This window comes from Aristolochia californica, unplaced genomic scaffold (assembly GCF_029961685.1).
Source record: "Aristolochia californica isolate CCGP_79_NKW_82.1479 unplaced genomic scaffold, dmAriCali1.0.hap1 SCAF_8, whole genome shotgun sequence".
Lineage (NCBI taxonomy): Eukaryota > Viridiplantae > Streptophyta > Magnoliopsida > Piperales > Aristolochiaceae > Aristolochia > Aristolochia californica.
Genome location: NW_027182279.1, coordinates 39,937,381 through 39,963,548, shown reverse-complemented (window position 1 = coordinate 39,963,548; position 26,168 = coordinate 39,937,381). Strand labels below are relative to the sequence as shown.

The 26,168-nt window shown below is 36.4% G+C and overlaps 3 protein-coding genes across 3 annotated transcripts; all 3 read left to right on the top strand.

The window, feature by feature from the left end:
• Nucleotides 1-6,804: 6,804 nt before the first annotated feature.
• Nucleotides 6,805-13,473, top strand: LOC137939240 (probable LRR receptor-like serine/threonine-protein kinase At1g63430). Its single transcript, XM_068784473.1, has 13 exons — nt 6,805-7,216; nt 8,022-8,163; nt 8,271-8,342; nt 8,451-8,594; nt 8,685-8,837; nt 9,035-9,151; nt 9,228-9,295; nt 9,934-10,185; nt 10,314-10,522; nt 11,292-11,424; nt 11,522-11,679; nt 12,085-12,294; nt 12,427-13,473. The coding sequence occupies exons 1-13, from the start codon at nt 7,132-7,134 to the stop codon at nt 12,670-12,672; spliced, it is 1,989 nt and encodes a 662-aa protein (XP_068640574.1). The 5' UTR covers nt 6,805-7,131; the 3' UTR covers nt 12,673-13,473.
• Nucleotides 13,474-15,047: 1,574 nt separating this feature from the next.
• On the top strand, nt 15,048-16,383 carry LOC137938655 (LOB domain-containing protein 24-like). Its single transcript, XM_068783628.1, has 2 exons — nt 15,048-15,683; nt 15,947-16,383. Exons 1-2 carry the CDS (start codon nt 15,498-15,500, stop codon nt 16,265-16,267), a joined length of 507 nt encoding a protein of 168 aa, XP_068639729.1. The 5' UTR covers nt 15,048-15,497; the 3' UTR covers nt 16,268-16,383.
• Nucleotides 16,384-18,904: 2,521 nt separating this feature from the next.
• Nucleotides 18,905-21,576, top strand: LOC137939340 (protein neprosin-like). The gene is made up of 7 exons (XM_068784620.1): nt 18,905-19,063; nt 19,538-19,624; nt 19,773-19,991; nt 20,370-20,531; nt 20,641-20,694; nt 20,807-20,953; nt 21,053-21,576. The coding sequence occupies exons 1-7, from the start codon at nt 18,905-18,907 to the stop codon at nt 21,413-21,415; spliced, it is 1,191 nt and encodes a 396-aa protein (XP_068640721.1). The 3' UTR covers nt 21,416-21,576.
• Nucleotides 21,577-26,168: the final 4,592 nt, after the last annotated feature.

Genomic DNA, 26,168 nt, shown 5'->3' with positions numbered 1-26,168 from the left:
CAAGACCCTATCTCAAAATGACTAGTTAACTTAGGAAACCTCTTTACCAACTAATAAACTCAAGATCTTTGTACTCACTAATCTATGTGGGACTATTCCTTAACACCCCCTCACATGTAGACCCTCTTTTGTGGCTCTACAAGTGGATAATTTAGGTGTAGACCCTCTTTTGTGGCTCTACAAGTAGATAATTTAGGTGCAGGCTCACATATGAGTACCTGCTCTGATACCATGTTAAAATGGGTCCAAGGCCCTATCCCATTCCTTAACAATATTCAACAATGTGGTTCACTCATGCCTGCAGGTATTGTGAGAATGAAGAGCGGTTGTTTGAAGCTTGCAAAGCAACATTCTTCCTGCCATGGCCTGTTCATTGTTGTTCCTGCTTAAGCTTATATTCTCAATCGATGATCATAGTTGATATTCGTTTCATTTACAAGTGATTGCAATTCGAGACATGAATGGTAATTGATGTAAGCAGTGAATGCAACAATAGAGTGAATCCAAGGGAAGAGAAGAGAGCAGCTGAAAGAATAGTTTTTCTTCTTCTTCTTCCTCGAGTCATGCTGATTCAACTGTTTTCTTCTGCATTTTCAATTTCAATTCAAGTAAATTACCCAGAAGAAAAAAAAACATTGGAAAGGAAAAAGCAAACCAGATGACAGTTTTTTTCCAGTTATAGACTCTTCTCCCACTTCTCAATCTTTCTGAACAAACTCCATTCTACCCGTTTCTCATCTAGCTTAGCTTCATCTCTGTAACTGCTGCAAGATCTTCAATTAATAAGAATATCTATGTCTAACCCTTCCTTTGAAGCTCTATTTCTAGATTAATAAAACTACTATATTATAATAATACCCCTGAACTTAGGGTTTTGGGTTTAAGGTTTTAACCCTAGAACTTTAATCTAATTATATTAATGCCATATCTAAGAGATGACTTTTTATTTACCATCCTACCATATGGGTCTTTGCCTTGATCTATCGACCTTGATCTTGTTTTATCTCTTGGATGTATGGGTCTTCCTTGGTCTTATGGGTTTGGGCCTATCTTCTAACACACTTGGATATGTGGGTCTTCCTTAGTCGCGTGGGTTTGGGTCCTATCCTCCAACACTTTGCAAATAGTGAACAGTGTCTGTCTGACATTTCGATGCAGGAAAGAAGGATAGAATGATCCTTTTCAGTAGTTTTCTGTCTGACAACTCCTCATGTTGCAAGCACTACACAACTCATGATAGTGGATGCCTTGTCGAATATTGGTCACTCCCATTTTAATGCTAGAGTAATGTTTTCTTCTCTTTTATTCTACTTTTGGGGGTGGGGGTAGTGCATTTTCAAAATAAAATGGAAAATGAAAGTGAAAGTGAATTATTTTTTTTTGTTAGTATGCTCAATGTAAAGTTCTAGAAATTAAAAAATTCTAGTTGCCAGTGTCAAATACGATCTATATTACAAATCCAAGAAAACTTGTTCAGTTAAGAGAAGTTGGCATGTAAACTCCAAAAGTTGCTACCATTAAATCAAAATCCGACTTCTCTTGAACTAAGAGAAGTCAACATTGTTGATGGAGGAAACATATTTGGAAAAGTTATGGCAGGTATTGGGTTGTGTATTGTGGACGTATGTTGTGTATCTACTTATACATATCGGATTATATATTGGGGATATAACCGATATCGAGGGTGTATAAGCCAATATTGAGGAATATTGGATCTACCAATACAGCCGATATATAAGATTTTGGGTGTTTAATATGTATACAAGACCGATACGTACGTCCATCCTCGAAAAAACTGGAATGGACCATTTTAAACTAATTGTTGTCGAAATTATTTTGAATTTATAACTAGTAGTATACTCTAATCTTACTCGTCATCTTGGCAACCCCGACTCCGAAATAATTAATTTTTATTTCTTTAGATTCCTCATTGAAGTAAAGAATTTTTTTTTAAAGAATTTGAATGTCTTTTTCTAAATTATTAAGGGAAATAAATGTTAGGAAATTCACATTTCTTATTCTAATTTGGATAACATATTTATTATGCAATAATATTTTCTATTTTTAATGAAATGGGCTGAAATTAAGTGATCTAATTTTGTTAAGCCCATTAAGGAATGAGCCATAGATATGGGTTAATCGAGTAGATACTATAGGGAATTATAAGAACCCTATATAAGGAGACACATTATGGTTATGGTCCCCAATATACTAAATCACATACAGTTTTCCTTCTCCCCATCCGGAAGAGAGACGAAGGTCCATCGAGGAACAAGGAGATTTAGTTGAGAAAGACCATAACACCAATCATCTGTTCATATCATTCGTCATAGAAATTCCACAACAGAAAGACGAAATTTTTGGAATGGATTCAGGTATGTATTCAATCATAATATTCTGGCATGATGTAAATTCTGGATTAAGATTTACTATTACAGTTTTTCTAACAATAAATTCTTATGAATCTGAGTTGAGGAAGTCCGTAGCTACTTGTACTCTTGACCTTATCCCTACCCAAAGGGGTAAAGAGCCAACCTCCTCCCGGCCGTCAAGTTCTCATTTAACCCAACCTATACCAACCCCTAATTTAATTTATCGTAGAAGTTGAATGACTTGTAAGGGAGGAAGGAGAGGCACAAGAACTTTTCCGGATCGACAAGAAAACTAGCTTTAATTGCTGTGTTTTATGATTCTTTGAAGTGTCTCCCCTTATTGATCTATTATTCAACAGTTTTTTCAAACTTTAGAGGCAGTTTTCAAGCTTTCTCATCCCAATCATGCCATGCATATAAAATTCTGGCCATGCAGGAAAGATGGTCGGTTGTTGCACTATTTTTATTTGCTTACACTCTCGAGGCTCTTTCATCTCCTTCAATATTTAATCTAAGCTAGCTTTCTAGTTTTTCAAATCGCAGTTTCCGTTCTCTCTCTCTCCTTCTATCTATGCTAGCTTTCTAAAATATCCACATCTGCAAAAACGATGAGGATACACTTCGGATTTGAAGGAATAAAAAAAGAAAGAAAGAAAAACTAGTATCAATATGGATGCTTACAAAGTGTATTCTTTATACTCTTCGGTCGTGTCAACAGCGAACGTAGGCCATCAAAGAGTCTTGATTCAAGGCGAGAGGTGAAATTAGCTTTCTAGTTTTTCAAATCCCAATTTCTAGTTTTTTCCCAGTCTCCTTCTTTACACTATAATGGGTTTTCAAATCTCTCTTCTAAGTCTCCTTCTATACACTATAATGGGTTTTAAAATCTCTCCCCAAAGTCTTCTTCTGTACACTACAATGGGTTTTTCAATCTCTCTCCTAAGTCTCCTTCTGTTAAACTACAATGGGTTTTTAAATCTATCTCCTAAGTCTTCTTCTATACACTGTAACGGGTTTCTGAAATCTCTCGCCTAAGTCTCCTTCTATAGACTATAATGGGTTTTTAAATCTCTCTCCTAAGTCTTCTTCTATACACTTTAATGGGTTTCTGAAATCTCTCTCCTAAGTCTCCTTCTATACACTGTAATGGGTTTCTGAAATCTCTCTCCTAAGTCTGCTTCTATACACTATAATGGGTTATTAAATCTCTCTCCTAAGTCTCCTCCTATACACTATAATGGGTTTTTAAATCTCTTTCCCAAGTCTGTTTCTATACATTGTAATGGGTATCTGAAATCTCTCTCCTAAGTCTCCTTCTGTACACTGTTATGGGTTTCTGAAATCTCTCTCCTAAGTCTCCTCTATAAACTGTAATTGGTTTCTGAAATTTCTCTCCGAAGTCTCCTTCTATAAACTGTAATGGGTTTCTGAAATCTCTCTGTCCTAAGTCTGCTTCTATACACTGTAATGGGTTTCTGAAATCTCTCTCCTATGTCTCCTTCTATAAACTGTAATGGGTTTCTGAAATCTCTCTCTCCTAAGTCTGCTTCTATACACTGTAATGGGTTTCTCAAATCTCTCTCCTAAGTCTCCTTCTATACACTGTAATGGGTTTCTGAAATCTCTCTTCTAAGTCTCCTTCTATACACTATAATGGGTTTTTAAATCTCTTTCCCAAGTTTACTTCTATACATTGTAATGGGTTTCTGAAATCTCTCTCCTAAGTCTCCTTCTATACACTGTAATGGGTGTCTGAAATCTCTCTCCTGAGTCTGCTTCTATACACTCCAATGGGTTTCTGAAATGTCTCTCTCCTAAGTCTGCTTCTATACACTAATGGGTTTCTGAAATCTCTCTCTCCTAAGTCTACTTCTATACACTGTAATGGGTTTCTGAAATCTGTCTCCTAAGTCTCCTTCTCTACACTGTAATGGGTTTCTGAAATTTCTCTCCTAAGTCTCCTTCCATACACTGTAATGGGTTTCTGAAATCTCTCTCCTTAGTCTCCTTCTATACACTATAATGGGTTTTTGAAAATTTTTATGAGCACTTTGTGATAAATTTAGTTCTTTAGCAAATGAAAAAAACTATTACTTCAGTTCAATGGAATAAAAAAGTAAACTGAAAAATGAAAAGAAAACACTGTTTCTTGTGCTCAACAGCTTGAGCCTTGTGCTTATATTTTATATTCTTAGTTCTATATTCTTTTGGGTGCCTAAGTTTATGTGTCAAGGGTACATAAAATTTGTACTTAGGACACTCAAAACACCCTTCTAATGTCTCAGACCACAGGGCAAGTTCTGAACTGAAGCATCTTCAAAACAATTATTTCTTAATGAATTGCCTCACCCTTTCAGTTTTTCTGCACTCACTAACCCATTAGCACTTTTCCTTTAGCCTTAATTATAAGATAAGATATAGCAATAAAACATGGTTTATGGTACACATACGAGTTTGTCGTACTGGTCGATAAATACTAAGATCCCCGATACCAAATCATGTAGCTGATACCGGTGAATACGTATTGATTTAGTCATAACTAAATTGATTTGGAGAAGATGTGCCAATAATACACTGAAGTGACTCAAAACCCATTTCTAAGACATTTCAAAAAATCAATCTTGTTGACCTTTCAATGCTCTTTTGTTATGTAGTTTAGAGTCATTTTCATGAAGAGAGGACGAGGGCTTAATTGATATGGGATGGGTTTGTTGTAGAGTGAAAGGAACAGATTATCTGCCTTCTCTCTCTCTCTTTCTTAGACTCAAATATTTTCAAAGTGAAGCACAGTGACTGTTGGGACCATTTAAAATCAAATACACCTACCACAAAGTGCAGGTCTCATCAAAGCAGAAGGAGAGCTCTCAAAGGTCAGACATTGCTTTAAGGAAGCACATGGGTGGCCTTTTGATGGAATTGAAAGGAGGAAAGAAGCTTTATTTGCTTGTCTTTTGAAAGCTGTAGCCCAAATGTTACCTTTTGTTTAATCCAACAAATTAGTCACTAGTCTCCACTTTGTCTTCCCTTTTTGAAATCCTTCCTTCTCTTCATCACTTTGGTTTTTATCTCCACAGCATAAACAGATTTTTTTTAAAATTAAACCTTGTTATCTTGTGTCTAATTTGGAAGACATCACCTAGAACAAGAAAGACTGGAGATGAAGAAGAAGTGGAGCCATCAATAATCCTTTGCTTGGAAGGTTCCAAATTACCTAATCTTATTCATTATAGAAGGTCCATTTGAAGGATTGTATTTTTATTTTTTGTTAAATTATCTTTATTGAAAGATACTTGTAAATTTCCCCAACTAGTATTGGTATTGTATAAATATCGACGTATTTGAGTTTATGGAGATAGAAATTATTATACTAGTTTGTATCAGGCTGTATATACGATGTAGTATTGCCAAAATAAGTCCTATATTATGAGAGTCTAAAAAATCCAATACGAGGTATATTGATCGACACCGGCCAATACTAAGTCTTGTACCAATCTGTATAAAAAACCTCCAAGAATTGAGATAAGATTACCCTTTTTTTTTCTCATAAATGTCTTAAGATCTTCTTCAATTTTAAACAAAAATTTGAGCCTTGATGTAATATGTACCACATTTTGTGTTTTAACTAAGGTTTATCGACTTAGATTGAAAACCCGATTTGGACACACAAAAATTCGAGTTGGATAAGGATTCGCTACTCCATTAGTGAGACTACAACGAATCGCATGGACTCGACCAAAATAGAAGAGTTCCTCCCCACAATTCGACTCACCTATTTTAAAATCCGAACTAACTCTTTTGTGTTATGAGTCGACCAGGTGAATCAAAAAATCATGGTTCACATTTGTATTTAAAGATGTGTATTCTTATTAAATACAGCATACAAATGAAGAATGTTTAGTTATAAAATCAAGACAGTTTTGGTAACTCCATGATGTCACATCCAACATTAGTTAACAGACTTGAATGCTCAGTCATGGCTGAAGCCTACCAAGTACAGACAACATAGTTGATGCTTCAAGTATCAGCTAACTCCATTCTTTGCATTCAAGCATGCTGTCACATTTTTTTATTCCATAAATGACCCTCTTGGTACCCTTTTCCTTTGTTGGTTAACCTCATCAACGGCTAGGATAGAATGACAAAGTTGGCCTGCATAAATGACTGATTCTTGGAAAGGGATGACTCAAGCTCTCCCTTTGTAGACAAGTCTTATAATTTCTGCACCCATTATGTCCAGATATTTGGTTCTGAAATACCAAATATCAAAATAGGCCCACAGGAGGGTTCACAAATGGGTTGGGTGTCTAGAGATCAAGGGGTGTGAGGAAGGGTCTTTGTCGGATCAGGAAGATGGAAGGGGGAGATGGGGTTTTGTTTGTAAGGTATTCTGTCCAGATAAGATGGGAGGATCGGATCTGCTGATCTACAGTCAATCATTTCTCTTTTTCTCTCTCTCTCTCTCTAAAATCAAAATATTCGGAATTCTCCTCCAAACAAACTCTCTGGTGCTCATTAGTCATAAAGACATTCTCATTACTCTTTTGGTTTCTCTTTTTTGTCATTCTGGGTGTCCCTGCTCGAACCTGCCATTTCTTTAATCTTTTTTGACTGTCTTCAAGCTTGGTTTCTCATTTTTACTTTTTTTCGTCTGCTACTTTCATAACCCATCTCTTCTTCTTCTTCTTCTTCTTCTTCTTTGCTTCTTTGTGGGTGTTTACTTTCATGGGTCTCTGGATTATGTGACACTGAAGCAGGAGAGATGAAGTCTGTGGTGTTTGTGCAGCTTCTTGCTGTCAGCTTAGCTGCTCAGTTTGTGGCTTCCAATTCTTTGCTGTCAAATGAAGGTAAATTTTTTCTCTGCTTGCAGTTTTTGGGAGGATTTGATGTACCCAGTTTTTGTTCTGTGTTATCATGTTCCTTTTCTGTGTGGCATTGGATTTTGAAATGTAGGAAAGGTGTTTTAGCTGCTTGTTGCTGTTGATAAATCGTTTGCTTCTTTCGCAGTTTTTGGTTGTTTAGTGTGGGGAAAAAACTCTTGAGTGTTTTTTTGTTCAGTTGGGTTCTTGGAGTTTGTCTCTGTTCTTGCGAGTGTCTGGATCCTGGGTTTTTGTAATATTCGGGTTTTGTGGATGTCTATTCTGGGTTTCCGATGGGACTCTCTAGTTTTCACTATCTTCATAAATACTTTGATTTAGGTTGAGTTTCTTTGTTCATTATTAGTGAAGAAAGTCTTTGTTTTTTTATTTTTTTAAACTTTGACTTTCTTAGTCTTGGTTGTTATGTCATTGAAAAAAATTTCTGAACTCTTCTGATGTCATTGAGGATTTATTCGTCCATATTTTGCTAAAGTAGCAATTTTTGGTCCCATCACTGATATGAGTTGCTTGGATTCTGTTCGAACTGTGGCAGTTCTGATGATCATATTGTGCTGTTTGACATTTAGAGTTCTGTAGTGAGTTTCTATGAGATTTACCAGCAAGTGATCCGTTTTACATTTTAAAGAATGTGGACAATGTAGTTGATTTCTTCAGCTGCATAACTTACGGGGAAGCAAATTTCATAGGACCCAACCTTATGTCCTATTGTGATTTCAGTTTTTGTTTCAGTGATCCATAAATAATTATTAATCTATATTTTGGAATTTTGTAGTGTCTGCTCTCATGGCTTTCAAGAAGGCCATTTATGAGGACCCATTTTCAGTTTTGTCAAATTGGAACGCACTAGGTGGCCAAGATGCTTGCAACTGGACAGGCATTTATTGCTCAATGGATCGATATCATGTCATAACCTTGTAAGGATTTTCTACTTGTATCAATTTGTGTGTTTTTCAGTAGTTTATCTGTGGGTATTGTGCGTGTGTTTATCTATTGAATCTCTAGATGTGGTTGGGTTATGCAGAAACCTTTCAAGTGCATCACTGAAAGGATTTATTGCACCAGAACTGAGCTACTTGACTTCCTTACGAGAACTGTATGTTTTATCCATGCCATTACCTATTCAATAATTTTTTTCCCCTTCAAACCAAAGCAGTTTGAGATGTTGTTTTTCATTACACAAGAATCCCCTTTTCAATTGCAGAGTTCTTCACAATAATACCTTCTTGGGTGCAATTCCTGGAAAAATCGCTATGATTAACAGCCTTGAATTACTGGATCTAAGCATGAATGGTCTCTCAGGTCCCATTCCACATATGCTGGGATATTTGACAAATCTTGAGAAAATGTATGTGATGCTTTGATTGTTACTCATGTTTATTTTATTCCTGCTACTTCAAGCTACAGCTTCATACTTTGTGAAATTTTTTTCTTACAGATACCTGCAATATAATGGTCTTACTGGGATCATCCCACCTGAGCTAAGCTATTTGAGGAATCTTGTAGAACTTAGATTGGATAGGAATAAACTACAAGGGACACTACCAGGCAATAATAATCCAGTCAACTTCACATCCAACAAACATGGAATGTAAGGATTCAATCATTTTCTGAAAGAACTTTTCAGCTTTTTATTGTTAAGTTTCCTTTATTGCACGGAGATGCCTTATTACTGGGTCAGTTCTTCAATGTAAGGATTCAATCATTTTTTACAGAACTTTTTCAGCTTTCTATTATTAAGTTTCCTTTATTGCACGGAGATGCCTTATTACTGGGTTGGTTCTTCAGGTACACCCCCTACCAAAATGTGACTGGATTCTGCCACTCACCTCAGCTAAAAAATGCTGATTTCTCATATAACTTTTTTGCTGGAAGCATACCTACCTGCCTAAAGTATCTTGCCAAGTATGTAATTTTTCTTCTCATTTATGTCTGTATATGTTAGTTTTTTATTGGTTTCTCACAAATATGTTATATACAGATCAAACTTTCAAGGTAATTGCTTCAAAGATAAAGATGCAAGGCTACAAAGGCCTATACAACAATGTGGTATGCATCCGCTGACCAACCAACCCTGACAATGAATTTGGTTATCACTCATTGTCAGTATATATGGAAATAGTGAAAATGGAAACGGAAAGAAATAAAGAAAGAAACGATCTTGTTATTTTTCCCTCACAGCAGAATTTTGACCTTACACTCTCTCTCAAACCCAATTCCCCAAATATAAAGCATTAAAACATGTGCACATCTAAACAAAACATGATTCAGTGCAGTCAAGATGGATCAAATGAAACACTATTTACTTAGGTTATATTATGAATTAAATAATGTCTTGAAGACCACGTTGGGGTATTTTACCTCATGTTGAAACTTTTTTTTTTTTTCATTCAGAATCATGTTATGGTGCATTTTGCAAGGTATTATTTGTGGACCATAAACTTCAACCTGGAGCTCATCATATAGATTGGTGATTGCTCAGAATTATTCCAACTGGATAAGCCTATCTCCTAAAAGAAGCTGCAGTTTAATTAAAAGATCCATAAGTTACCTTTTAATAAATAATTCTGCTAACATCTTGCTCCTGACATCTTTAAAAAAACTGAATTTCATTTATTAAAGAGATTTTGTAGATCCTAAAATAGAATGATCCACTGATGTCATGTTTGTCATTTTCCAAATTGTAGGTGGCACACTACCCGCCAAAGTGCATCAAGCCCCCAGACCAGATAAGAGGCACTTTGAGAATGAAATGACTCACCATAGTTCTTCAAAACCGACATGGCTTCTAGCCTTAGAAATAACAACTGGAGTGATTGTTGGGTCGCTCCTGCTGTTTGCAGTTTTTGCAGCAGTTAAAAGATGCAGAGCCAAGCCTTCAGTTATAATTCCATGGAAGAAAACAGGAAGCATGAAGGACCATATTACAATTTTCATAGGTGACTTTGGCTCTTTTATCATTGTTGTCATCATCCTCCAGAATCTATTATCTCCATGTTGCTGTTGTTGTTGTAATTTTTATTATGTTTGTTATTGTTTTCTGATTTATCTCTATTTCTTTAAATAGATGCTGAGTTGCTGAAGGACGTGCCAAGAATAAATCGTCAGGAGCTTGAAGTGGCATGTGAAGATTTCAGTAATATTATCGGCACATCACCTGACAGTATAGTGTACAAAGGAACCATGAAGGATGGGGGGCCTGAAATTGCTGTTATTTCTTTGTGCATCTCAGAAGAGTTCTGGACAAGCTATCTTGAGCTTTATTTTCAGCGAGAGGTATAACTGTTACAATGTTTTAAGTGATTCAGAGATTTTTTCTTAAGTTGTTCTTCAAACTTCTACTGGTCCACAAGTGGTTTGATGCTTCAACAACTTTAGTCAAAGTTTTTGAAATATTTATGATTTTTTATATTTAACTTGCACTGGCAGATAAAATTTTATTGGGCTTGATCAATGGGTTTTTTTATCTGGATCTGCCTTTTTACTATTTGGACATCAATGAAACCTAATTAGCAGGGGAGTGTGTCTTAGATTTCTGAAGCAACTAGCCAGTCCAAAACCCGCCCGAGGTGTCTCAGTGATACAGTATGTGTTGGTAATTTATAAAGTAGGCTGTATCATCTCGCCCCCTAGCAAATCTGAGACATCTCACCTCACATGCAAGATGTCTCAGCCAGACAGCCACTCTGCTAATGAGATGCCACTTATTCTTGAATCATAAAATGTAACTCATCACAAGAATAAATTACTCTTCAAGAGTAAGTTTTGAGTAGAAAAAATGATCTTCGATTTCCAAATTGTCCAAAATGTCGCTTATTACTGTGGCTAAATAGGACTATGAACTTGGAAGGATCTAGAGTGCCAAAACAAGGCTCAGTACCTCTGTTCAAAGTCAGCTGGAAATTTGTTGAGCATTTTGTGATAACCAACTGCTTTGTTTGATTTACTGGTACACTGACTAAATAATCTCAAGATGGGAAGGGCCACTAAGAAACCAAATACTTTTTGGGAAAATAGAGGTTTGAAACTCTCTAGTGGTTCTCAGGTGGCAGATTTGGCAAGATTAAATCATGAGAACACAGGGAAGTTACTTGGCTATTGCAGAGAGAACGACCCTTTTTCAAGAATGTTGGTATTTGAGTATGCATCAAACGGAACCCTCTATGAACACCTCCATTGTAAGTCAATTTTCTTTCTATAATGGTTTTTGATTGATTGTTCATATCTATAATATCTAAACATCACTAAGTATAGATTTTAAAAACTTGATTACAGATGGTGAGGGATGTCAGTTATCATGGATCCGGCGGATGAGAATTGCTCTGGGTATTGCTCGTGGTCTAAAATATTTGCATACAGAGCTTCAGCCACCATTTACAATATCTGAGTTGAATTCCAGTGCTGTATATCTTACCGAAGATTTTTCATCTAAGGTGCGGTAGTCAATTTTGATATACAAAGCACATGCACACCCATGGCTTTAGGGCATGAACTATGCATTGCATACTTGAGTTCAGAGATCCACTTGGTAGACAGATTACATGCATGATTTGAACCCCTCACTGTTTTGGAAATCTTCAACTGAGTTGAGTGTGAAATTCCGGAGCCCTTTAGTTCTTGATTTGGATCATCATTGGGGAGATTTTTGGAGCATGACCTTTTTGTATGGTTGGATGAGCATGGTGGGGTGTTTGGGCATTCTATCCACGTATTAAGTGGTGGATAACTCTTTATGTTTTGTGTTCATCTATGGATTCTGTCTAATTTTGAATTGTCGTAATTTGATTCCATACATCCTAGTTGTATGTTTTTATTTTGAATTGCTTCCCTCCTTGCAGCTGGTCGATTTTGAGAGATGGAAAACAATATTATCTAAAAAGAACTCAGATTCAATCTGCAATGGAAATGCATTTTGTGGCTTACCTGATTTGATTGAAAGACGTGATATGGACATCCAAGGCAACGTATTTGCATTCGGAGTTCTTTTACTAGAAATAATTAGTGGCAGACCTACATACTGCAAAGATAGGGGCAATTTGGTGGATTGGGTAAGAAGTCCAGATTCCAGTCACATTAATTGTGTTTTTTTTCCTTTGGTTGGTATGAGTTGTATTTGTAGTTGATTGATCCCCAAATAAGTTTGTTGTTGGTTGACCATCTTCTGCTCTTCTGTCTTGCAGGCAAGAGAATATCTAGACCTGCCAGAAATGATATCTTATCTGGTTGACCCAGAACTGACATATTTCAGGTACGACGACCTTCGAGTGATCTGTGAGGTGATTAGTCTCTCCGTTCAACCCGACCCAACCAAACGTCCGTCCATGGAATCAATATGTTCCTCACTGGAAAATGGGGTGGATATCTCCCCTGCTGCGGATCTGAAGGAATCTCCCTTAGCATGGGCAGAGTTGGCAATCCAATCATAGTTTATAACAAACCTATACTGTAAATCTGAATAGGATACAATCAAAATGTTTTTTTTTTCAAAATTTCCTTAATTTTTTCCCACCACGCTTTCAAGAAGAAGCTTGAACGAAGAAAATGTAGAGTTCGGTGCTTGGCTGACCCTGTTTCTGGCTGAACAGGTAACATGAAAAGAAAGAATTTGTATCAATAGATTTTGTTTGACTTGTTTCTGGTACATCAAAATTGGCGTTTTTAGAACATGGAAAAGAGACTGACAGAGTGGTTGGAAGGCCTAAAAAATGCAGTTGGTGGAGGCAGCTGGATGCTCAAAGGGATCCTCCTACTGAGAGGACTGTAAATTAAGATCTCAATGTTGTTGAGCAAAGGATCAGCCTCCATGAATTTGTGATTGTAATTTTCTGATACAACCCAAGATCTTCAGTTTCTTTGTTGTTGCAAATATTCACTATTCAATTCCAGTATCCAAGATTATGATTTTCATGTGTTTTGTTGACTTGCAATTGTAATTGCTGATGCTCAACCCTATTTCAAGCAGAATAAAGAAAAGGATAAAAGGAAAAAAAAAAAAGATCCAGAGTTGCCATTAAAATGAATCAGCTTCCTTTGGTAATGAAAGGAGGTGTTAGGAATCAGCTTCCATTATTGCCTTAAGAAAGGAGAAGGGCATTCCTCTTTTTGTGTCACATTGGAGAATCCTAGTTGCAGTAAATCACTATGTCAATTGATTTATTTTCTGTCTCTATCTCAGTCGGTGACAGATGATGTGGGTGTGGCTTGTTAGGAACCATTTGGCCCTTGAAGAACAGGATTTCAATGTAGAATTTAATTGAGTAGGAACTGGGCAGACTACAAATGTCTCTACAGGTTGAGGAGACTGCAATGTGTTTCGTATTCCATTATTCTCAAGGGGATCCAAAGTATGACATTTATTCATGGCATTAAGTTTCCTTGGTGTGCCTTGGTAGAAAGCCTCTGAATTTGAACAGGATGAATGGGTCAATCAACTCAGCTGAAGTTTTTTTTGTTTTTTTTTGTGGGTAGATTTCAAATAGTCTACTTTATGTCATATTTTTAAAATATAACTGGCTAGATATCATAATTTCAACTATGGTCAAAAGGTCAAGGGTAAAAATAATTGCTCAAACATAATTTTTAAAAATTGAAAATAATTTTTTTTAAAAAAAAAAGACCCATAAAATGAGATCTACTTGGAAGGAAGAAGAAAAAAAATCCCCTTTATATAGATGAACAAGAGGGGTAACTTGTTCTTTCTTTCCTACTAGAGCTCTCGATGCAGTTGTCACTCCCCACCCCCTTTCTTCTCCTCCGTTTTTAACATAGCGAAGCTTTAAGGGTTTGTTTGGAACCTCATGGAAAAAAAAATGAGAATTTAACTATTATTATTTTCAAAAATAGTTAATGAAAAGGAGAATTTGATCATTATCTTATTTTTACTAACTATTTTTGAAAATAATAATTGTCAAATTCTCATTTTCTTTTCTTTTCTATGGGTCCCAAACAAACCCTAAGGGACAACCCAATGGGAAGAGATTCGGCGGAGAAATAGGGTTTTGACGAATTGGGGGAGGAGGTCCAATGGAGAAAGAGAGCTGAGCTTCAGAGTTTTGAGTTTGGAGGAAGTGGCTAACAGATTAGGGGATCCAGTTTATTGATTTAAGATCCAGTCCAATCTATATAAATTGTGATATGGATCGGTTAGAGTTCCAAAGACTTTTTTCCACATTGTGTGTGAATGAAAAGTTTTGATCCCATATTGATTCACTTCATTAATTTGAGATCTGTATCAGGTTTGACAAATTAAGGGTGGTTTGAATTGTGGATTAACCTAATCCATTTGCAGCCCTAGCCTTCACCATTGTAATCTACTGAGAGTTGGGTAAAAATTTGCCCACTCTTCAGATGAAATAGAGAAAATGAAAAGCTATATACATCAAGCACCTATCTGTGTCTTTTAGCTACTTTACTCCACCCAACTGAATCAGTACTCAAGAAAGAGACATGAGAGCAAACTTGAAAAAGAAATGACTGACTTTGGAATGAAGAATTTTCCATTCTTAACTTCTTCCAACTAAATGTGTACTCAAGCAAACAGACAAGAACGAGGGTAGAGGAGTTTTTCCCATCTATCAAAAACCCTGGGTTTCTTCTGTACATCAACCCAGAAAGCCATTAATTTTTGTAATTTTACATCAAGTTGTTTTGTGCCACCTCAGAAGCCAGTCTTGAATGTTTTCTGCTAATCCAGCTGCACCCTTAAATACTCTTAATTACTCGGTTCCCAGTACTAGAGATGATAACACATTTCATTTCAATGTTCTGTGGACTCAATGTTAGAGCTGTGTATCATTTATCCGAGTGCAGGGACTGTGGATCCATGGTGGAGGTGTATTTGGAAGGTTTGATACCAATGTACCCATTTCGTTGCCTGCAAGTATTTTAGTAACAAAACACTGGGAGCTGTACTTGGATCTTCTTAAATGACTAATTTAAATGTGTTGAAAACAACTTTCACTGGAGCAGACACAAATCTTGAATATAAATATATAGCGAGATTAGATGTTTTTCGGTGCAGTTCATGTATGGGTTTGTCTTCCTAGTCTGGCAGTTTCGGTTCTCTTCCATGGATTTCTGTGACTAACGACAGGTCAAATCCGCTACATATTAGATCTTTCCACAGCATCGGGCAAGTTGCAGGAGATCTTTTCAGCATCGACCTTGAGGTTTCTTTCAATAAGGCGGCGGAGAATCACGTATAAAGCAGAGATTTCGTTTCAGATAATTGGAAGCAAATGTGGTCATCAAGATGAAGTCTCGCTGCACCACCAATTCCAACTCACCCATGAATGCTCCTTGTGCAGGGTGTAAGCTACTAAGAAGAAGATGCAGCAAGGACTGCATATTTGTGCCTTACTTCCCGTCGGCTGAGCCGGAGAAGTTCGCCGCCGTCCACCGGATTTTTGGTGCAAGCAATGTCAGCAAAATGCTGCATGTAATACAGCTGAAGCTTGAGTGTTTGTGAAAATGCCAGTAGCCCAAGTACTAGGTGTGCATGTGCACTGCAGTGTCACTCTAGCACAAATTTGATGCCTCTGAATCTAAGCAATATAGCTCGCTAATGAGAATAGAGAAGTAAAAAAAAAAAAAGAAAAAAAAAGCGTCTCCTGCTTCATTGACTAAGGGACTTTTCCTCTGAAAGTGTCTTGATGCATTTTTTTACTGAAGTAACCATTGTTGTTGTTTTCCTCTGAACAGGAGATTCCAGTGAGCCATAGAGGGGATGCAGTTAACAGCTTGGTATATGAAGCCAATGCAAGGCTGAAGGACCCTGTATATGGTTGTGTAGCTTCCATTGCTTCCCTTCAACACCAAGTTTCTCAGCTACAGACAGAGCTAGCCATGCTTCTAGCAGAGACCATTACATTAAGAGCTCAACTGTCTGAAGCTTTATTGGATTCGGCCTCAGCGAAGAATCGAGCTTTTGAGACAGTAGATTGTGCTTGCACCAACATGTCATCTCTTGCCCAGGCTTATTCTCTAGAGACCATCATTGAACAACAACCTCAGCTACTATAAGAAATCAAAATTCTGTTAGTCTTTGTTCATTTTTCTTCAGAAATGCTTGACTTACCTTTCTTGTATGGAGCAATACTTAGTGGATTACAGTCAGGAGTTTTTGTGGCAGAACCAAACTATTGGATTCCTATTAGCCAAATCCATACAGAGAGAAAACTTATGACAGATTCTTACTTGTAATGTAGTATTTTTAGGGTTTGATAGTTTAACTGTGCTAAGAGGCGTATTAGATCAGGTAGTGAAATAAATGGAGAAGAGAGATTTCATGAGAGAGTTGGTCTGGTTATAAATGAAATCCCTCAAGCTAGCAAAGCAGTGAACATCCTGAAAACATCTTCACTAGTTATCACTTTAACGGCTAGATTCAGGAAACCATCCTTGTAAAAAACCCGTAACAGGGTTGGAAATCTGACCTTGTCCCGGCATACTTCTCAACTTTCAACTTGTTTGTAATGACCTTACTTCTCCACAGCCTGCTCCATTAAGATCTTACTGGTTACTTCTCAACTTCCAACTTGTAAATGACTGGAGTTCCTTGCATAAAGGAAATGTTTTAGGTGTCCCAGGGCACAAATAACCAACTTAAAATGACCTCAACAAGTTGACCAATAAAAACCAGTTCAAGCAAAACCAGACATGCTGCACTCAATATCTGGAAAAGCACCTGAACAGACAGCTCCACTAGAATTTTAGTCAGTCGTTTATTAGGCAGTGACCAGGAACCGCCATAAAAGAGGAGTAGCTTGACTTCTTGGAAAACTTATCCAAGACACATCTTTTGAACTTGTTTTAGGCAGTATGGTGGCTGAAGTTAAGAATGGATGGATAAACCTCGAACGGTTGAGTTTTCAAAAGAAGAGGAATCTAGTCGTTGATTCTTTCTTCTCTGTTTAGCTTCCTCCAGGATCTAGCATTTCCCTTCCTCATTTACCTTGGCAAAGGCCAGCCTCACTTCTGATTAATGTTATTTTTTTCGAAAGAAGCATCTGATCAATATTGAAGAAGTGGCCCTCCACATATTAGACCCACCAAACGAATTGTCATGATAATCAACCACTGAAATATGTACATTTTCAAGAGTACTTTGTAAAATCTGAGCACCATAGACTGGAAGAAACCATACAAACTCAAACAGAACAATGAACGGAATTAAAACAATGGAAGGAGCTTCGCTTGCCGATGGAGGACACTTCAAATCTTTCAAGGAATTAGACTTTAAGACAGCACCAAAGCAGTTTGGTTTGACACATCTAAAAGCATGAATAACAAGGTCAAGAAGATTCAGCTCTGAACAAGCACTGCAGTTACATTTGAATGAGTATTGTTCTTGTAGTAGTTGTTGCCTCTCCTCACGATTCCACTGCCCAACCTGAGTAGCACACAATCATAAATAAGATCAATCTGTGAGGCTAGATTTAGAAGACTCAAATCCAAGAACGACGCCACAACATTGAGTACCATGAATGTGGGAAAGTAATTCTAAACAGGGGTGAGATGATATGTCTCCAAACATAAAATGATGATTCTGTCAAGGATGAGATGTCTTGGATTTTTGCCATCACAAAACTTCTTGGAAAACAGATATGCCCAACCCTGATTTGGAAACAACTGAGATAATATCCAATAGACACATAAGGAACTAGTTCTCTTAAAAGATTTGTATGCAAAAGCTCTAAGCATTCTCAGAGTTCCATTTCAAAATTTCTAGTAAACAGGACTTCAAAAGTTCACAAGCACGTTTGAAGAAAACAGTTGGATAAAATCTCACTTCAAGAGTTCAACTAGAAACACAAGAATAACTTTCTGTTCATTCAGTACAAGAAGTTAGACTGGGTCTAGATATGCAAGCACTACTGTTTGTAGATGAAAACAAAGTATTAAGGCTAGCACGTCTCCTCCATATCTTTAGCACCAACCATATATTATGATTTTTTAATTATATGAAGGAGGCAATGAAGATAGGGAATTTACAATTTTTAGTTTTGTTTCCACAAGCATGGAGATTGACTAGCCAAAACTAACAGTCATGAATGTTTTCCCTTGACAATGGACAGTGCAGGAGTAGATGCGACCATTCAGGTGGTCCATTTCATGTCATGAGAAATATCATGATTATGAACAAGAAAATTTTGGGTGACAGTATCTTTGTCAATTGTCCTAAGATTTTAGCTTTAGTTTCTAGTATGAAAATTTCCCTCTATAAAATTCATACATTCAGTTTTAGATCAACGAAACACTGAAACCTTGTTCAGAAATTCCCATAAAAAAATCCACATGAAGTATTCATTTTTAATGCAACTTTATTAGTTGACATTTTCAGCCTTTTTAGCTCAAAGATAGTTACTTAGAAAAGCATTAATGTAGAGAAAGATAAACAAGAAAGTAGGTGTACCCATCCTTTGGCTAAACAACATGTGGCAGTGGAGAGCTTCGAGTTAATCAGCTAAAAATTAGCACATGCTTAGCTGTTACTACTGACAGCATTTAATATCATAACAGAAAAGAACTCAGATTAGCTGTCCATGATCCTAAAGTAACCTACTAGCTGCAGAGGTCAAGCAGAGACTCAGATTCTCTCTGCTCTTCTCTTTTCTTCTTTTCTCCTTCTACCAAAAGGTGCTTCTCCATCAACCATCCATGGCAATTGTTTTTAATGCTTCGACAGTAAAATCAACATTACTTTGGCTCTGGATATGCATAATTTTATGTGATGCAAGGATTCTATCTAGAGACAAGATCTTTGAACTGAGAAAGCAACTTAAGTCTCTCAACAAGCCTGCTGTTAAGACAATCAAGGTAAAGTTTCTCACAGCATTGGCATGAGTGATTAAATTAGATGCCTGACTATCATCTGAAGCCACCTGCATTTTCAAAAAATGAGTATTTGATACTGTTTTTACTAGTTTAATAATCAACCACCATAAACAGATTTGAGAGTTGTGTGTGTGTGTGTTGAGATTTGTTGTCTCTTCTAATAGAGGGCTCATTTCGGATTGGCATTCAATTTCTGCTTTTCTGTTTTTCAAAGAACTATTTTTACATTTGAAAGTAAAAACTCTTTTTTACTTGTTTCTTTGTATAACAATAGTTGAGGAGTGCAAAGAAGTAGAAAACGATTTTTTTTTTTCCAAAAGTAGACAGTTTCTCAAAAACAAGAAAGAAACTTTCAACACAAAATGCTTCATATATGATTCTGATAAGGAAAGTTAGTATGTCAAGTCAGTGATATCAGTTTACATGGGTAAATATACTTATTTGGTTGTGAGATAGACAGAAGATGGGGACATATTTGATTGTGTGGATATACACAAACAACCAGCTTTGGACCATCCTTTGCTGAAGAATCACACAGTTCAGGTTTGTTTGCTTCTCCACTTCTTATAGTTATGCTTGTCTAACCACTTCTTGTATAAGATCATTATCGACTCAACTATTCTTTAACTTTTTCTTGTAGTTTTATTTCACATTTATTACTTATTCTATTATATTTTAAATAATTATACAGACAAAACCTACTTTATTTCCAACAGAGATGGCAACTATTAGTTCTTCAAAAACAATAGTAGAAATAGGGCTTCCTGATGAAGGATGCCCAGATGGGACAGTTCCCATTATAAGGGTCCAAATGGAGGATTTAATAAGAGCTCAATCAAACATGGGTTTACAAAGGAAGGAGTTTATGAACCAATTCAGAAAGAAGCCACTATACCGGACCAATCACATGGTATGTACCCTTGAAGCTTGATATATCAATTGAATGAATTATTAGTTCAGTTATTCTGCTTTAGGTGCTTTTTTTTGGCCAATCTAAGATAATAGGATCTTGGATTATTTTGTTTTCTCTGAGCCCCCAAATAAAGAAAAGAAAAAAATTTAAATCTTGAGTTTAAGCTTAAATAATCAAAATAGATAAAATTAAGAGAAATCTATTGCCATATGTTTTGTTCATTCAAAATTTTCAATCAAACACCAGAAAGTGTTGTTTCTTTCTAAATGATATTTCAAGTAAATTAAATACTTCAAATTAGTTGGAGCTTCTGACATTCAGACGGCCTTTTGACAGATCTTTTGTTTTTATTCATTTTTCTCCTGTACTATCTAGTTTGTACACATAGCTACCCGCCCAGGCCACTTCTATGGAGCAAATGCAGTAATAAATCTATGGAATCCACTTATTCGAGACAGCCACCAATACAGCAGCACTCAAATTCAATTGATAAATGGTGCTCATGGTCCACTTAATGTCATACAAGCTGGATGGATAGTAAGTAGCTAAAGACTGTTGTTGGAAAAACTAACTATAAGGAAACAAGTTAAATACGCAAAAGTTTCACCTTCATTCATGATAATCTATAGTGTACTTCCAAACTCAGGTCAATCCAGCCTTCTTTAATGATTCGGTGGCTCGGTTCTTCGGATACTGGACGGTAAGTTTGAACAAAAAATTCCTCTTCTTTCTTATTTTCTCCCCAAATTTCTCCACTGAAACAGTTGCAACCTTTGTGAAATGATGCTTCTTGTTTTACTTTTCCCAAACAGGCAGATGGTTATCAGAAAACAGGTTGTTTCAATTATCTATGCCAAGGTTTTGTTCAGTCCCACAGATGGATACCTCTGGGTGCAAAATTCCAAAACTATTCCATTTATGGTGGAGATCAAAAGGAAACAATCATCAGCGTAAAATTGGTGGGGCTCAGTCCAAACCTTTTCTTATCTTGAGGACCTTATGCCCAGATCACTAACTAAGAAACTATTTCCATTCCGTGATTCTAATTACCTGCACAGGATTTGATTAAGAACTGGTGGCTCTTTGTAAATGATTGGGCTATTGGTTATTGGCCGCTGAACATCTTCACCCAGATGGATGGTGCTGATACTATCACGTGGGGAGGAGAGGTTTCCAACCCAAACATGGGCAGCCCAATGCCTGAAATGGGTAGCGGCCACTGGCCAACTGAAGGATGGACAAAAGCATGTTATATGAGGAACTTGCAGATACTGACTCCTGATTACAAGCTTCTAGATGCACCCACAGACACAGATATTCAGATCGATCTACCCAAATGCTACAGCTTGGCTGATCATGGAAACAGTGGCCCGTGGAGAAGAAACTTCTACTTAGGAGGATCGGGAGGATACTGTGTCTAAGATGGCTAGTTTGAGTTCCAGTAAAATAAAGAGAAAACATTCTAAAAAATTTAAATAAAATAAAGAGAAAAAATAAAGATGATAAGTGCACTATACTGTTATCTTCAACAAAGGAACATTCAGTGCAGTGTTTTACCAAACTCTTATATTCTCAATGAGGCTTGAGGAGCGATTCAAGATGGGCTATTAAATGTCACTTGACTTTGACCATTGATTGCTTGCAGGTGCATCTATTTCATAAGGAAATGTTTGTGCCAACAGGAAACCATTGGAAAAAATGATGAATACTTTTTTTTACCAAAACTTTAGATGTTCTACTGCTTTTGGGGGATGAAAATTTTCCACTTTATTCATCTTACCCTTCAAAATGCTAAATTGGATGGTTAAATAAGTTTCCTATTGCTAAAATAGGAAACCATGAGAAAATAGACTAAGAAACATTAAAGTGGTCCTTCACAATTCACCCCATACCTCCACCTTTTTTATTATAATTTATAGAACCTTCTGTTTCCGGTGGAGAGAATCACTAAAATTTATTTTTAAACTGTTCACTATAGTAGCACAAATGGAAGAAAACTAGCCAAAAGGAATTTTTTTCTAACAGGAAAAATTTCCAATGGGGAAATTAGTCAAAGCAAAATTGATTTTCCTGTCATTTTTTTTTCCTATGGCGGAAAAAACAGACCCTAAGCAGAAAGTTGTAGGTTCCACTCGCTGGCCTTAAATCTGTAAAATTCTCTTCATTCCAGAATGTAAGCCGCAAGCTTCAGCAGTATTATTGGATTGTTTGGGCAAAAAGAAGGCAAAACAAAGGATAAACAATGTAGACAACAATAAACAAAAGAGTAGTCACACCCACCCTTTGGCTGAACAACACATAGGAAAGGAGCACACTGAGGTCAGCTGAGAAGAGCAAATGCTTAGCTCTTACTACTGACAACATTTAATATGTTAACAGAAGATCCTTATAATTAGCTGTCCGTCATCCTATAGTAACCTACATAGATTCTGAAGTGAAGCAGAGAAGCAGAGTCTCTCTTCTCTTCTCTTCTCTTCTCTTCTCATCTCTTTTCCTCTTATCAAATGGTGCTTCTCCATCATCCATGGGAAATGTTTTTAACACTTCATCAGTTAAAGCAACATTAGTTTGGCTAAGCATGTGCTTAGTTATATGAAATGCAAGGATTCTATCTGTTCTTGGAGCTGAAAAAGGAAATAAGCCTGCTGTTAAGACAATCAATATAAAGTTACTTACTGCATTGTGCAGTGATTAATTACAAACCTAACTATACATGATTGTTGCGTATGACAATGAATAAAGTTTACTTCCAGAATTAGACAGCTAGTTTTTCAAAAACAAGAAAAGCAGCTTTCAACCCAAATCCTCTATGTCTGATTCTGAAATGAAAAGTTCGTATGTCAAGTCAGTGTCATGAGTTTGATTAAATTACATAAGCAAAAATACCTTACTTGGTTTTAAAATAGACTGAAGATGGATACATATTTGACTGCGTGGATATATACACAAACAACCATCTTTGGGTGGGGTCATTCTTCGCTAAAGAATCACACAGTTGAGTTTTGCTCTCTCTTTTTTTTTGAAAAGTCTAAAATATCTATTTTATGAAATGGTATGAAAACTCTAAAATATTACCAGTTTGTTCTGAAATTTGCTTCTCTATTTCTTGTATTTATGCTTGTCTAACCTCTTCTTCTGTATGATCGTTATTTGACTCCATCTTTAGAGCTTCTGATCCCAGACAACCTTTTATCTTTTGTTTTTATTTAATTTTCCGGTATACTGTTCAGTTTGTCCACATAACTACCCGTCCAGACCACTTCTACAAAGCAAATGCAGTACTAAATATGTGGGAAACCACACATTCAAAACAATCACCGATACAGCAATGCTCATATTCGGCTGATAAATGGTGCTCATGGTACTATACAAGCTGGATGGACAGTAAGTTGCAAAAGACTTCCGCAGAAAAAAGGTAAGATACCTTCATTCATGACTAATGTTTGGTGTAGCTTCAAAACTCGGGTCAATCGAGCCTTCCATAATGGCTCTGTAGCTCGAATTTTGGATACTGGACGGTGAGCTTCAACAAAAATTGCCTCTTCCTTCTAATTGTTTATCAAATTTCTCGACTCTAGCAGTTTCCACCTTGGCGAAAATGATGCTTTTTGTTCCACTTTTCCCAAACAGGCAGATGGTTATCACTGTAGGGGTGGCATCGAGCCGAGCCGAGCCCGAACCTGCCTATGTTCGAGTCGAGCTTGATTTAAATATTTCGAGCCGAGCTTCGAGCCGAGCCTCGTCTCGAGCCTAAAATTGTTATCGAGCTCGAGCCCAACGAGTTCGAGCCGAGCTCGAGCCTCAACATACATTTCAAACTTTTCAAAAAATATATATCGAATAAAATGTATATAAAATTATGCATACATTTTATATAAAATTGAGCATGACCTCTACATAAAATTGGGTATAACTTATATATATAATATGTGTATAAGATTGGGCATAACCTCTACTTAAAATTGAGTATAATCTATATATATAATACTTGTATAAAATTCGGCATGACCTTTACTTAAAATTGGGCATAATCAATATACATAATACCTGCATAAACACTCCATAAAATTGTTTATACATTCCATAAACACTTCATGAAATTGTTTATACACTCCATAAAATAATCTAAACACTCCATACATTGCATAACATTATAAATAAACTCCATACAATAATTAAACACAACAAAATAAAATAAAATATCACTATCAATTTACAATCACCCAAATAAAAATTATAAATTCTTTAAATAAAATCATATTACTATTACATACTTACTAGAAAATTACAAGAAATATTTTAAATTTTTCTTAGGAAAATTAAATGGACCTCTTATTGCCTTTTCTAAGGAAATAAATAAAAATTAATAATTAATCTAATATATTATTATACTTATCGATAAAATTTTAATCACATAAAATGTCAAACACAAAATTACTATGAAAATTGCCTCATGCTCAAAGTATTATATCATCAACTGTCAAATACTTATTCAAAATTTTTCTATATGGTTTTCTTAACCATCTTGGCAAGAAAATCTTACTTGAAAAATTATAGGATTTTTTAAAAAGAATTTATAATTAGAAAAATATTTTGAAAAAATACGAGGCACTAATGGTCCCTATATTTCTATTAAAAATGTTTTTTCAACATTTATTGAAAAAACTAGTCTCTGGAAACGTATTTCTACTAAAATATCTTTTCAATTTATTTAAGAGCCATGAGGAAGGGACAAAGAGTTTTTTTTTTCCTTGTTTATGATCTCGCACGTAGGGGTGGCTTTGAATAAATTATATATAAAATTATGCATACATTTTTAAGAAATATAATGATAGGGGAGGTTCAGGATTGAATTTCAATAATGGATTAAAATGCACCAATATTAATATTTTTTACTCCAATTGTTGTCTAGCTTGTTTTGTAATTTTTGAATTTGGCCATAATTTATTATGGCCTCCTTAGTGCCCCTAGATAAAAATTTATATTCTAGGAAAAACTAAAAATATTTTTCCTATGATACATATTCCCAAAAAAACCTTTAAATAAAATCTTATTACTATTAGTGACTTATTAGAAAATTATAGGAAATATTTTAAAATTTTCTTAGGAAAGTTAAATGGACCTTTTATTGTCTCTTCTAGTGAAATAAATAAAAATTAATAATCAATCTAATATATTATTATACTTATCGATAAATTTTTAATTAAATAAAATATCAAACACAAAATTGCAATGAAAATTATTTCATGCTAAAAGTATTACAGCATCAACTGTTAAATACTTATTCAAAAAATTTCTATACAGTTTTCTACCCCATCTTGGTACAAAAAATCTTACTTTGAAAATTATATGATTTTTAATAAAAAATTTCAATTAGAAAAGTATTTAAAAAAACATGAGACACTAATAGTTTATAGAAAATTATTTCTATAAAATTTATTTTTAATTTTTTCCAAAGGAAAAAGTTTTTTTTTATTTTATGATCTCGCACGTGCGAGATCATCTTCTCGCGAGGAAGGGGGAGATTATTTCTCCCCTGTTCTGGTTTTCTGCCGAGACGACCCCGAGGGAAGGGGCTTACGGCACCGGGGAGGATTTATCGTCGGAGATGACGGCCACGACGGAGTCGGCGGCGACGGAAACAGAGGCGACGGCGAGGAGAGGAAGAAATCGAACGGACGGACACAGAGGCGGCCGGCGAGCAGCTGCGACGGCGGTATAGACGCCGGAGAACAGCTACGACGGCGGTAGAGGCGGCGACAACAACCGATGGGAGGGGTCGGCGGTGACGAGGGGGGAGGAAAAATTTTTCCCCCCCTCGCTCTCGCTCCCGCTCCTGCTCCCCCGCTCGCTCGCGATCCCGTACCGATTCATGCCAATCCGACTCATTTCGAGCCGGCTCGCGAGCCAACGAACCGAACTTAGCTTCGGTCGAGCTCAGCTCGAGCTCGAAAAATGACGAATCGAACCGAGCCGATACCGAGCCGAACCGAGCCGGCTCGCGAACCGGCTCGGCTCGAAGCCACCCCTAGCTGAGAGGGCAAGATGGTTCGGCAAGAGGAGGCAGCACAATGAGACGGCGGATCGGCATAGTGCGAGAGATGAGAGAGATGAGGGTATGGCGAGAGAAGGCAGCACAACAAAGAGCGTCGAACGTGAGTTTAAGTGGATGAA

Coding starts and splice junctions, on each gene's coding strand:
- LOC137939240 (XM_068784473.1), top strand. CDS start 7,132: ATGAAGTCTGTGGTGTTTGTGCAGCTTCTTGCTGTCAGCTTAGCTGCT. Junction 10,186..10,313: donor CCATATTACAATTTTCATAG/GTGACTTTGGCT, acceptor TTCTTTAAATAG/ATGCTGAGTTGCTGAAGGAC. Junction 10,523..11,291: donor AGCTTTATTTTCAGCGAGAG/GTATAACTGTTA, acceptor AGTGGTTCTCAG/GTGGCAGATTTGGCAAGATT.
- LOC137938655 (XM_068783628.1), top strand. CDS start 15,498: ATGAAGTCTCGCTGCACCACCAATTCCAACTCACCCATGAATGCTCCT. Junction 15,684..15,946: donor ATGTCAGCAAAATGCTGCAT/GTAATACAGCTG, acceptor TCCTCTGAACAG/GAGATTCCAGTGAGCCATAG.
- LOC137939340 (XM_068784620.1), top strand. CDS start 18,905: ATGGCAATTGTTTTTAATGCTTCGACAGTAAAATCAACATTACTTTGG. Junction 19,625..19,772: donor TGAAGAATCACACAGTTCAG/GTTTGTTTGCTT, acceptor ATAATTATACAG/ACAAAACCTACTTTATTTCC. Junction 20,532..20,640: donor TCATACAAGCTGGATGGATA/GTAAGTAGCTAA, acceptor TTCCAAACTCAG/GTCAATCCAGCCTTCTTTAA.